The sequence below is a fragment of the Rhinichthys klamathensis genome, unplaced genomic scaffold, assembly GCF_029890125.1.
Source record: "Rhinichthys klamathensis goyatoka isolate OS25496 unplaced genomic scaffold, OSU_Roscu_1.1 h1tg000311l_1, whole genome shotgun sequence".
Classification (NCBI taxonomy): Eukaryota; Metazoa; Chordata; class Actinopteri; order Cypriniformes; family Leuciscidae; genus Rhinichthys; species Rhinichthys klamathensis.
The window spans coordinates 86,914-99,340 of NW_026606829.1; the positions used below are offsets into that span (position 1 = coordinate 86,914).

General features: G+C 40.1%; 1 protein-coding gene across 7 annotated transcripts in view; it reads left to right on the forward strand.

Moving 5' to 3' along the window:
• The window catches only part of msi2b (musashi RNA-binding protein 2b), a 120,785-nt gene that overhangs the window by 67,073 nt on the left and 41,285 nt on the right, over positions 1 to 12,427 (forward strand). For all 7 annotated transcript variants that reach the window (XM_056271212.1, XM_056271211.1, XM_056271210.1 and 4 more), the window contains exon 4: positions 1,999 to 2,073. In XM_056271212.1, coding sequence (XP_056127187.1) covers positions 1,999 to 2,073 — 75 coding nt within the window. The remainder of the gene's footprint in view (positions 1 to 1,998; positions 2,074 to 12,427) is intronic.

The following is a 12,427-nucleotide window of genomic DNA, read 5'->3' on the forward strand; positions in this document are numbered from 1 at the left end:
TTTTTTTTATGGAGCAGAAAAGATGGAGACTGGCATATCCTGAAAAATTGTCATTGAGTTTCAACGTTTCACCCAAAAATGTACTCCCCATAATGTCATTCAAACCTTTATGACTTTGTATTGCAGAACACAAAAGAAGATACTGTTCTTGTCAGTGGGTTTCAGTGTTGTTTTGGACCACATTGACTGACTTTGTAGGGACAAAAATAGTTGAAACATTCTTCAAAATATCCTTTTTTAAACATTTTGAATGAGTCATTGTTCAGAATATCTCCATAGAGGTTTGGAATGGCATGAATTTGAGTAAATGATGACCAAATTTTCTTTTTTTGGTGAACTGTCCCTTTAAGGAAAATGGGTTCTGCAATATTTTTTCTCTATACTTTTGGCAGTAGTGTATTTAATACTTTTATCCATTCCTCCTCCTTGCTCTGATTCCCTCAGAGATGAACTTTCCTCAAGAATAGTCTTTGATTTTAAAACTGACTCTGTGGTTTACATAGCATTTACCGCAAACGGCACAAAAAGCCTCCTTTCAGAAGCAGTCAATAACGACAGCAAACTTTATAAAAGCAAGTTATTTCTTTTAAGCCTCTACTATAGCGCTGACCCTCACCAAAGAAACTTTGACAGGATCAATAGCTTCACATAGACTACTTCCCACCAGTCTGCCTCTGCAATGTCAAACTGAATTGATTTGTGTTATGTCTAGCCTAACTTGCGGTGGAGTATATTCATTCTCTTCACCAACTCACATTTGTGGCCGAGAGCCAAGAGTAAGCCACTAGCGATCATTTGGTGCAAGCTAGCTCTGTGCGCAGCCAATAACTATTAGCAAGATCTTTCAGGTGTGTTTGGGAGGGAAGAAATTGGGCTGATGGCAAATAAACTTTCTGTAGAGTCCTAAAGAAGGTGACGGCACTACAGAGTCTATATATGTTGTTTTCACGCGATTATAGCAGCCTGCTCCCTCAGGCGTTCGCTGCAACAATATGGCTGATATATTCGATTGCGTTGGAAACCGTTTTTTCCTTCTGTTTGAAAGCCGGCCAGATAATTAGTGTCTAGGCTCACACTGTAATAAGCCATTGTGACAGAATAAGAACAATGGCTCTTTGGGCTCTAGCCTGGTAAAGAGGTACACACGGTGGGCCGCCGCTAAATCCTGGCAGCGAGACAACTATAGCATGTGCATTGGGTCACATCCCACTTTTTCTTAACAGCACGAGCAGGATGCGTTCCAGTGTTGTAAACGCTGCTGATGGCATGTTTTCTCCTCGCTCTCAAACAAGATGTATTTCAGATAATAAAATAGTCAAGGGGAAGCCAACTCACTCGCCCGAGCGTCATCATTAAAAAGTTCTGCCTCAGCAAAGACGACAAGAGGTGGGCTAAAAAAAACAAATTGCGGCCTTAGCATGCTTTTGCAGCGTTTCGCTCCACTTTCGAATGACTTCTGCAATCGCTCAATCATATTCGTGCCATCCTGTCAGTATTAGCGCGCAGGAGGCTGAGGCTGCACGGCACGTAGGGACTTTAATCCGTGATGTCCTGCCACAACTATCAGCCTGCCATTGTCTTGCGCTGTCGTGTCCTTCATGATCGATTAGCCCGGGCTATAAAAGAAGGGTTATCGATCAATGACAGTGGAGAGGTGAGAAAAAAAAGGAGGGAGGGAGAGAGAGATGACAGCCGCAGACATGTCCGTTCCCTCAGCAAGGGGAAAAAGAGGGATGAGCCCCAGGGAATGAAGCGAGATTGTGTCTTGTGATGTTTATGCTGTTCATCACTGCAAACTGAAGTTTGCAAGCCAGCTAATCTGTTACATTGCGGCCTTGCAGGGAGGGCTGCGGTTATGTGGTGAAAGAGGAGCTGTTTTCACTTGCTGCTTGTGTGTATGTGTATTTTAAATGGCATACTGATTTATTGGTGTGATAGGGAAGCTCTGGGCGGTCTGAGCGGTTTATCACATCCTTGGATTTTCTTCTCTCCCTACAGGTTATCCAAACATTGTAGCAACGTATGGCCGCGGATACACTGGTTTCGCCCCAAGCTACAGCTACCAATTCCCTGGTAAGTTCCATCTTGTTAAGCTCTGTATGGTGCTTCTCTCTCCTGCTGCTGTCTGGTAATGGCCTCCCTGCTGACCGGCAAACTCACAAACATCAATGCGCACCCATCCCTGCCTCTCGCTACACCCCAATGCTGAAAAACTTTACTGTGGCACTTTACACTTAAATACACATTCACATACTCAAACAGTATACATCTTGATGTACAAAGACACACATATTGCCTCATTCGCCCCCCCGCTGAAGCCCCACATCCACATGCTTGTAGCTTTACAGATAACACTGCCATACGTGATGCTTTTAAAATCCGTGGGAGCTACAAACGAGCCCATGGCCTTCTCATTTTCGCTCCTTTCACAAATAATTCATATGTTCAACTATACAGTACAATTCAGCAAATCGCCAAAATCTTGACTCAGCAGGGTTTTAGGCCATCCTGACAAAGACAGGTCTTTTTTGTCTGGAATAAATGTGATGCGGCAAAGCAGCTCTATTATTTCATAGCCGACTTCTCAGAACTGGCCTTTGGTAACCTGATGATCTGAAACGTGCATAGTATTTCTTATCATGTTCTGCTCAGTGGTTTATCTGGTACTACTGAGTGTACTTAATTTGACACCTTGTAGCTAATACTGCTAATGCCCAGTGAATCTCCTTTAATTGCACCTTATATATTTCTGATACACGTGTTTATTTTTGCATCTCTACTGATAAAAAAAAAAGTCTGGTTAGCAAGTCTGGTTAGCTGGTTTAAGCTGGTCTATCTGGTCTCACAGCCTGTTGATTTGAGTCTGTCTAGAACCCCAGGAAGTATCCATTTGAAAGCCAGAACTTTTATTTATTTTATAATATTTATGTATTACTTTTAGGTAGACATGATTTAGTGGCTAGACCCATTAGTTTGTCACACTGGTTTTCCAATGTGAGCAACTGGTAAATGCCCAAAAACAGATTTATTGTCAATTTCAGCAGGGAAAGCACTAGTCCATGTTGACGTGTCTGCTGTTTGATGCTTTGCATTAATGTAATAATCATGAATAATTATAGAATTATAGGAACTTCAAATGAATGTTCTTCATAAACACAAGACCACGGCTCTTGACGATTTTCAAAGCGAAATTTTGTTTACACAATTGATCCTCAGCTATACATATGTAGCTGTATATCATCTCTGTGCAATCAGAGTATCTTCAAGAGAGGTTGCAACCTTATTTATGTACATAAATTTATCATGTTTGTCAGTCGCTCAAAGGCCCTCACTGGCGATGAAATTCTTCTGTTGACTTGGTTGTTAAGCATAAAGGTGGCTGTTTGTTGCATTAAGAACCTTTAGCTGTCTTCTCCTTTGATGCCAGCGCACAAATTAACCTCAAACAATCTGTACAGGCGTCCCAAACTAACCGCCGAGTGCAGATAGAATATTCCAGTGGCGACTAAGATAAATAAATGGGGGGGTGGGGGGGCGGGCGGGCGGGGGGGGGGGGGGGGGGGGGGGAGTAATGGATAATGAGGAAGTGTAAATTGGCAGGCACTTGAGGAAGAGCTGCTGTGACTAAGCCTGGTTAGGGGGATTAAAACATCATTGTGGGCTCACTCTTTTCGGCGAGAAGTCTTAGCCTAGTGCCATGTTAGCAACAGTTCTGAGTCTAGCAAACGTAACTAAGTCACCCTTACAAATATATGTGTAGGCCTATATCTAAACGCTAAACTCCCACCTGACGCTAAAAATAACTGAACGAATAAACACATACCAGTCCGCCCATGCCAAAAGCCTCATAACACTAGCTGAAAAGCAATCGAGTGTATCGAATGCATATTTTTAGTGATATTGACCCTGGATATAGAGCTGAAGGTCTTGCTGGCATATGACTCACCGGAAAATAGGCTGCAAACCGCTTGACTTAAACTGCAGTTCTAGTGCAAAAAGGTGTTTTTTTTTTCCTCCGCTCATTTAATCCCCCAGCTTTTCTTGTAAAATGATCTGCCCAGTGCCACTCCAAAAGGGTCCCTTCACTCTTCCATTTCAGATGTTGTCAATGACCTTGGTGTTGAACATATAGGGTGAAAAAGCTTTTTTTCCAGACTGCTTGTAGCACCTGGGATTTGCTATAAGCTCGGTTGCAGTGAAGGTTAAAAATTGACTGTTGAAAAGAGAAAAGGTAATTTTTTTCAAGGCACTTCTTGTAATCCGTGCAGGTGACTGGATTTGTAACAGGTCACAGGGGATGGTGCACATTTTCTCAGTCTGTGCATGTATGCAAGTTACCGTGTTGCTGTGTTGATTTTTAATGAAAACAAGAACCATAAATTGCTTATCAATGGCACTCAGGTAAAAATAAAGCCCTGTAATGCTACAGTGTGTGTGTATGATCGATATACAGCGTATGTACCTTACTAGTCCTCCTCCGGGAACAATTTTGATCACGGATGGATTTAGTGTTTTCTTTGCCCCAAAGACATACAGGCATAAACAACCAATGGTGCTATGGCAGAGCTCCTGAGCAAGTGTTGCTGCTATTGTCATTTTCATACTAACATCCTCTGGTAGATAAGATAAGAAACGGCTGACAGCATCAGGCCACCTTCACTGTTATCTCCCCATTCACCAGGACACACGCACTCGCACACACATTGTTCTTCTCATTTTATGAGACTGAAAAGGGTGTTTCAGAGGCTATATATCCACGAGAAGCACATCCAAAGCTCAGTGTCTATCCTGCAAGCCTGTGGATCCATCGGACTTTCCCCAAGCTGTGAGAGAAGATCTTCTCATTTTGCCGTAAATCTGTAGATTAAGGTTGCATTGATCCAGAGGAGTGCAAGCAGAGGTGGTCTTATCAAAGATAATTGTTTAGTACGACTTTGTTGTCGTTTTGTGTTTTGTTTATTTCTGTTTGATCTCGCCCCGCGCTAGGCGTCAACCGCTTTTGTTTTACCAAGCGGCGAATCATCTCTCCTCATCTCTGTTCCGCCTCGATTTCTGGCGTTTGACGCGGCTGGCACTGATGAGAACTAAAGGATATTCCAACATCAAGGTCGCCGCCCCTCTCGGCCCAGTCGGAACAAACAGCGTGTTAAAATACCATCCTTTAGCTTTCATTCCTCCATTTATCCCTCTGTTCTCCTCAGGAGGAAGAAGAGAGAGGGCTGGAATTGATGCTTCACTTTTGATTAGGGTCCAATCAGTTATGCAAACACAGAGGCTGTCAGGGACGGGGCCGGCCCCTTCATACAGATAACACGACCAGGCTTGCAGGATATTGGAGTGCAAACAAATAAATAAAGATGCTGCTTTGGCTGACCACAGACACTCTTTGTGTGGGAGGCGAGGGAGACTGAGAAGAAGAGGAAATTGGGAGATGACAGGAAGGAGTGAGCGGCACTTGCTGAGGGGAAAGTATGATATGAGCCCTGCCCCGCTGAGCATGGCGGCACCAACAGACTTTAGGAGAGTGGCACAATTTCTTCTCTCTGACCCATTGTAAGGAGAGGACCATAAAAGCAGAGAGAGAGAAAGTGGATGAATAGGCAACAGTGAAGTCTCCTGCAGCTGTGCTACCCCATTCAGCTCTTCACCCAAATTAGCTCTAATTGAAAAGGCTGCTTATTAACTCAGTAGGCACGAGGCAAACACATTCACCATGTTACATGCTCAAAACGGGAACCGCTGAGCCGGACACACACTCGCCACACACATGGCTCTTATAAACGCATCCCGCCGCTTCATTTAGGGGTAATTCTTGACTGACGTGGTCTGCGGCGGGCAGATGTGTGTGTTTACGGAGTAAACCGCGTGCATGGTGGCAGAGGTCATTTTGGAGGTGGCCTCGTAGCGATAGATTAGACAGCCTGTCTCATGCGCCGTGCCTGCTGTAATCACACTGATGACTCATCCGCTGTTCCCCACAGTCAGGCTGAATCCCTGTCATATCCCATTCTGCACTGCAGAGGCGGTTTAACCAGTACGGGTTTAATTATCAGCTTGTATCAGATCCACAACTCAGACATAGAACTCTGAATGGAGCGCCTTCTTTTGCCTCTAGGGAAGCTCTGCAAAATGTCACATGACACTGCACAATCACAGTCAATCAAAGCGCATTTTACGTTTAACGTACAGTTAAGTGGAGAGGCAATTTGAACCGGTGAGACGATTTCACTACTGTCCTATAGCTCATTGTTTGACATGGTTAGTTGAGACAGAACTTAAGATCAACCTTCCTTTATTGATTTAGCCACAATGTTCTTATAATTACAACTGCAAAACACAGTGCCCTAACCAGATACAACACAACAGCTGCTTATTGTCCTGACCTACTACGTCAAGCAACAAGCTACAGAACATTTAGTAGGTTTCTTTGCTTCTTTCATTTTAATTTATATTATATAGTGTTTTTATTTATTTGTTTTATGTTGTTGATTTTATTTTTTATTAAAAAAAATTGTTACATTTTATAGTTTTTTTTATTTTACTTTTATTTTGTTGTTTGTTTTACTTTGATATTTTTTTTTAATTTTGTATATTATTTTATTTATTATTTTGTTGTTTTAGTTTTATGCATTTATATTGTTTTATTGTATTTTTTTTAGTTTATACTGTTACATTATTATAGTGTTGTTTTTTTTGTTTGTTTTTTTATTTATAAAGCACAATTTAATACAACCATAATTGCCCAATGTGCTGTACAGAGATAAAATTAATACCAAAATACAACATTTTTATTTGATCATATTATTGTATTTTGTTAGTATTGTTACATTATGATTTTATATATATATATTATATATATATATATATATATATATATATATATATTATTTTTTTATTTTATGTTACATTATATTGTGTGTTTTTTATGTATTATATATATATATTTTTTTTGTCATGTAGAATTTTCGCATTGTGTGCACAAATTATTTGCAATATACTTGGCGCATCTTACCTGGTTTAGGATGTGTTCAAACTTTGCTTTCTCAAACATTTTTAAAAACTTTATATCTTAAAAAAAATGAAGATTAAAGTTTGATAGTATCCCACTGACTGATAATAGAATGAAATAGTACTTAAAATAAAATAAGTGTCAGCGATGATGCTTTTCCTGGCATGCCAGCTTCAGCTAATAGCCACTTTCTGACATGTCAGCTGGGGCCACTTCTCACTGTCTCCCATTCCTCTGGCCAGATCATTTTTGCAGAACTTTAGCACTGCACCTATGCTGCCTTACAAGCACTATATCCCTAAAGAAATGTGAATTCTTTGCAGCACAGCCTAGAAAATGTATGGATAGATGCACTACAATACAATTAGATTAGCGTTAGCCCGCTGCCATTTCTGTCTGTCGTACTAACCACAGATCTGTTCTGCCCCCTCTCACATGGTCATCAATGAGAAGTCCAGTGCCCTCAGATAAGCTTTTTAAAGAATCTGGCCTGATGAGTGGGTGACTTTGCCTTCCCCCCCTTGGAATAATCCCTATGCCCCTCTACTAGAGATATAGTATATGTCTGGCCAGTAATTGCCCTCATCAAGGAGGCGGCCAGTGGAGGAGACCTGTCCCTGTGCTTCAGTCTCATTATATGTGCTCATGCTGATGGCAGTGATTGGACCTGAATCCAGGGGGCCAGGAAGCCGCGGGGGAGGTGGGCTGGTTTGCTCTAGCCGTATGAGGTCTCACTGATGTCTAGGCAGGTTCTGACATTAGCAGGCCGACCAGATCCGGATCTTTCAAATCCCTGATGCCGTGATCTTCAGCAGAGTGACAAAGTTCACAGCTCTTGCATTGTTCACCCTTTTGATCTTCCTTTCTCGATTGGAGTTGAACTTTAGATCCTGAATTAAGATCCTGTTTGCCGAGCACATGGCATTACACATTTCTGTATTTAACTAATGAGCTGGTTACATCACTGGACATATATCAATATGACATTCTGAAGCGGTGACTTAGCCCTTTGCATTCCCCGTTGTATTCTTAGGCATTGACTTGCATTTTCTTAGCTAAAGCTTTATCAGTAATATGTATGCAGCTGTGTCAGGCTGTTCTTTTACTTTATTTGTTCTGTGCACCAGAACTGATATGTATTTTTCTTTGCTGCTCATTACCGCTTTGAAAAATGTCTCTCTTTTTGAGTGGTTGTAGGTTTTATTGCCTCGTGTAAAGTGGCGTCTTCTCTGAACTGCCTCCCCCTGCACAGCTTCTTCCCCTGGGTACAGTTACAAACGTCTTCCTCCAACCCCTCCATCCCCCAATTCCCCACTCAGAGTTTAAGCATATGTAAACCAGGTGAAATGACTGTTGTATGCAAATGTTTAATAACTAGCCTAGCTTGTAAGGTTGATATACACTTAGCTTTTGTTTTACATCCTTTGCTAATGTCACATCTTTTGTAATGTATAGTACCCAGCCATGTGGCTGTTTTGTGATATTCAGAAAGCCCTCCTGGCCTATTTTATACAGGCCTGAGATGATGGATGTACTAGAGAAATCTGGTCATGCCTTCTGCCTTCAGAAATTGCTCTATAAGATGCACTATTAGTCAGACACAGCTTCACAGCTTGTATGTGATGCTCCCTGTGGCCGTTCATATATTCCGGTGTTTTTCCCCTTAATGTGCTTCTCAGATCAATGAAAACATTGCTTGTTTATTTAACCTCTGATCATGAGTGGACCATAGTACATTCTCACACTTTTCAGAGTGGATATAAAGGTAATCATAATTCTTGTAAACTCACTTTCCTCTATATTATGTAGTATTTTATTTAATTGTATTGTATTGTTTTGTATTATATTTTATTATACTCACTGTGGATTTAGGTGTTCTATGTGGTTGCTAGGGTCTTTTGTGTGTTTTTGTGCTTTCTATTAGGGCGGCTCGATTATTACAAAAAATATAATCATGGTTATTTAGGTCAATATTATAATCATGATTATTTCACACGATTATGTGTGGGCGATATGACCAAAAGTAAGTTAGTTAAAAAGCTAATTACAAACAATAGGACAAAGATACAAATGAAATAAACAGTGATTTATGTTTTTCAAATTTCATCCAAGTCTAAATAGGCCTTCTACATAAATTGAATAATCAAATGTAAAATAAAACAGCATATAGTCTTTACTGTATGAATTAAACTTGCTTTGATTCTTATTAAAGCTACATAAGTCATTCAGTCAAGAACAGTGAGTGATTCTCTTGTTTTCTTTTGTTGTTTGATTAACATTAGTGACAAAGACATTATATATAGAAAGACGATGCACTCATATTACTATTAATGGGAGAAAGTGCAACGCGCAATATGACGGAATAAGTCCCGCCTTTTGAATATAAGAGCCAATCCCTGATTGGTAAAGTCATCACATCACTGCAGCTCTAGTTGCTATAGAAACAGTCAATGCTCTGAGACGCGCGCTTAGGACTTCGCATACGCGTTGGCTGCTCGAGCCTGAAATGAACTAATCTTTTTGACGCTATTTTAACACAAGAAACCACATTTATGAGACAAGTTGTTGTCAGATTTCATTGATTTCAAATATGAAATTTATTTGTATGCTTGGTGAACAGCTTTGGTGAACTTGATGTTTTCCCATTCAAAGAGATCGTTGCTGCTCTTGCGTGACTAAAATATTTGCCCGTTTCAAAGATGGCCGCCAAGTGAAATGACTTTGAAGGGACTTTGCACAGACATCAGCAGGTTTATTAGGCTGCTGTCACTTTAAGACCTAATGCATGGGTTCAATATACTGATACACATTCAATTAAGACATAAGCGACTGTTCAAGTGAATATTCTCCAAACACGGTATTTTGATATTTTTTTGTAAATTTGTCCATGTAGGCATGCACCCAAAGCTCAAAGTATACTTTGGTTGTCCATGTTCCGTTCCTCTCGGATCTCGCACACAATCCAGCAATAGAATGCAGTGTATGAAAGTCACGTTACATGATTCGACTGATTTGTACATTAAGTTTGGCCTTTTATGGAGGAGCGTAAGTGCACCACTGTAAAGGAACTGAATGCTGGCCAATAATCATTTTTATATTGAGTATTGTTTTTTGTTATCGTTGGAAGCCAAAATCGGAATCAGAACTAAAATTTGATTAATCGCACAGCCCTACTTTCTACGGTGTTCTAGGTGGTTACTAAGAAGTTGCAGGATTTTTCTATCTGGTTGACAGATGGTTGCTAGAGTGTTTTATATAGTTGCCAGGGTGTTCTGAGTATACAGTTTTTTTTATGTCCCGATCAAGTCATTTGTGTCCCTGATCTGATCCGAGTCATTGAATATTGAGTATCTGCCAATACCGCGAGTCTCGATCCAATAGAGGGTATGCGCATGACGTCACCGTCGGCCGGAGTGAATGCGGTCACGCCCACAAGTGGCAAAAAGACTGAGCGGCAGCATTTGTTTTCAGCGTGAATGCCGTGAAAAACACACAAAACACATCTAAAACGGGAAAGAGCTTTGCGATTGACTGTACAATAGATTTGACCAGAAATCTGAGGTACTGTATATTTTTACAGACTGCAAAAAGCTACAGAACAGACTATATTCTGCATAATCGGATGTTTTTAAATAAACACTGACAAAAAACTATACAAGTTTTAGGGCTGGACAGTATAACATTAATGTAAGTGATCACTCGGATTTAGACCTATCTATATTGTATTTATATAAAACGTTTACAGGCAAATTTTCTTAATTTATTTCCCCGGCGTCGAAATCAGGCACATATAAATGTCAGGAAACACGATTCCTGGCTGCATGTCAATATCCATGGATCACTGGATCTTTGATAAGTTGTAAGGAACACTATATCGAGTCCAACTTTTAGTTTAAACTGATAATAGTTTGTTTTACTCGCGTTTTCGCAGTTTCCCCTATTAACTCCAGCCACGCAGCAGCTCTTTTGCCACTCAGTCCGGCTGAGGGGGGCGTGTTCCGGCGGGAAAGTGACATTAATGCATTCCCTCTATACTTGTATTTTACCAGTGCATGGTTCACAAAGTACATTAAAGTTATTAAAATCAATACAATGTATACAGGGATATGCAGAGAGTGCTCTGGGGCTCAAATGAAAAAAAAAAGGGACATCTATCACCACGGAGTAATTCCAAACTATTACTGCTGTAATTATACTGTACATATAGTTTATAATTCTAATAAGATACTCTCTATATATTGGTAGAATTAAACATTTGTTACAATGGTAGACATTGTAAACCGACTGTGTGGTCACAATTATGAATATGGGACTTCTGGTATAAACTTATTTTATATTATATGTACAATAAGCAGAATAATTAAAACAAAAAGAAAAAAATGGATTTAATTTAAGAAACCATTAAGCTTCGCAGTGCCAGAATGCCAATCTGTCAGTCAAGTCCAAAACAAGACGGAACCCATAGCAATATGTTATGATCTCTCAGATGGTCTGAAAAAACTCAAATAAACAGTAAATAAATTACTTTTGAGTGTTTCGTGACAAAAGTGCATATCCAATTTGTTAACTCTCTGGGGTCGGCGGTCTCGCCGGCGATACCAGCTCACTTTTTTCCTTATCAGTGCAAAAGAGACTCAAATTACTCTGTTAATTTTGATCTTACATATAAGTGTTGTACATCATTCGATCCTGTTAAGTTTTTTTTTTTTTTGTGGAACCTCATAATAAAAACAAAGTGTTGTGCTTTTCGCCTAATAAAGAAAAATAAACATGATGCGCGTTCTGCGTTCTCTCTGTCAGTGAAGTCCATTCTGAAACGCGTCCGAAAAATCATCTGTAACTCTGCAAATACTCAGTCAAACAGGTATACAGGCACACAGGCATGAAGCCTGAATTATCTTCTTTTAAATGAAGTAATTTATATTAAAAAAAAAATTTCTCATTTTATGTAATCTGTACGAAAAGAGAGAGATGATAGTCATTCTCGTCTCAGCTCATTAAAGTTAATTTGACCACGCCCACGGAGCGCGCGCTCTATTCAAACACAAATGCTCTGAGGCGATCCACGCCCACACCAGCTGGATAACCCACCGAAAGAGACTCATATTACGATGCTGTGAGGAATAATAGTACTATCTTAATAATAATCCTGGAAAAAATTACCTCAGAAGTAGGCTACAGGTAGTTTCATTTGGAGGAGCAACGGATCCAGCCGAGGAAATAGGTACATTCTTTATTTTCAAGTGCTTTGTGCTAATCGCGATATGGAATAGTGTCTGTAAACAAAAAGACTGTTTGAATCGCGTTTTTGTGTGTGAATGAATGAACAGCTTTTACCTAACTATATTCCAATACTGAGATGAGTAAAAATCGACTGAAATATGTTGAAATAAAATATTTTTGTATAAGCAACGTATT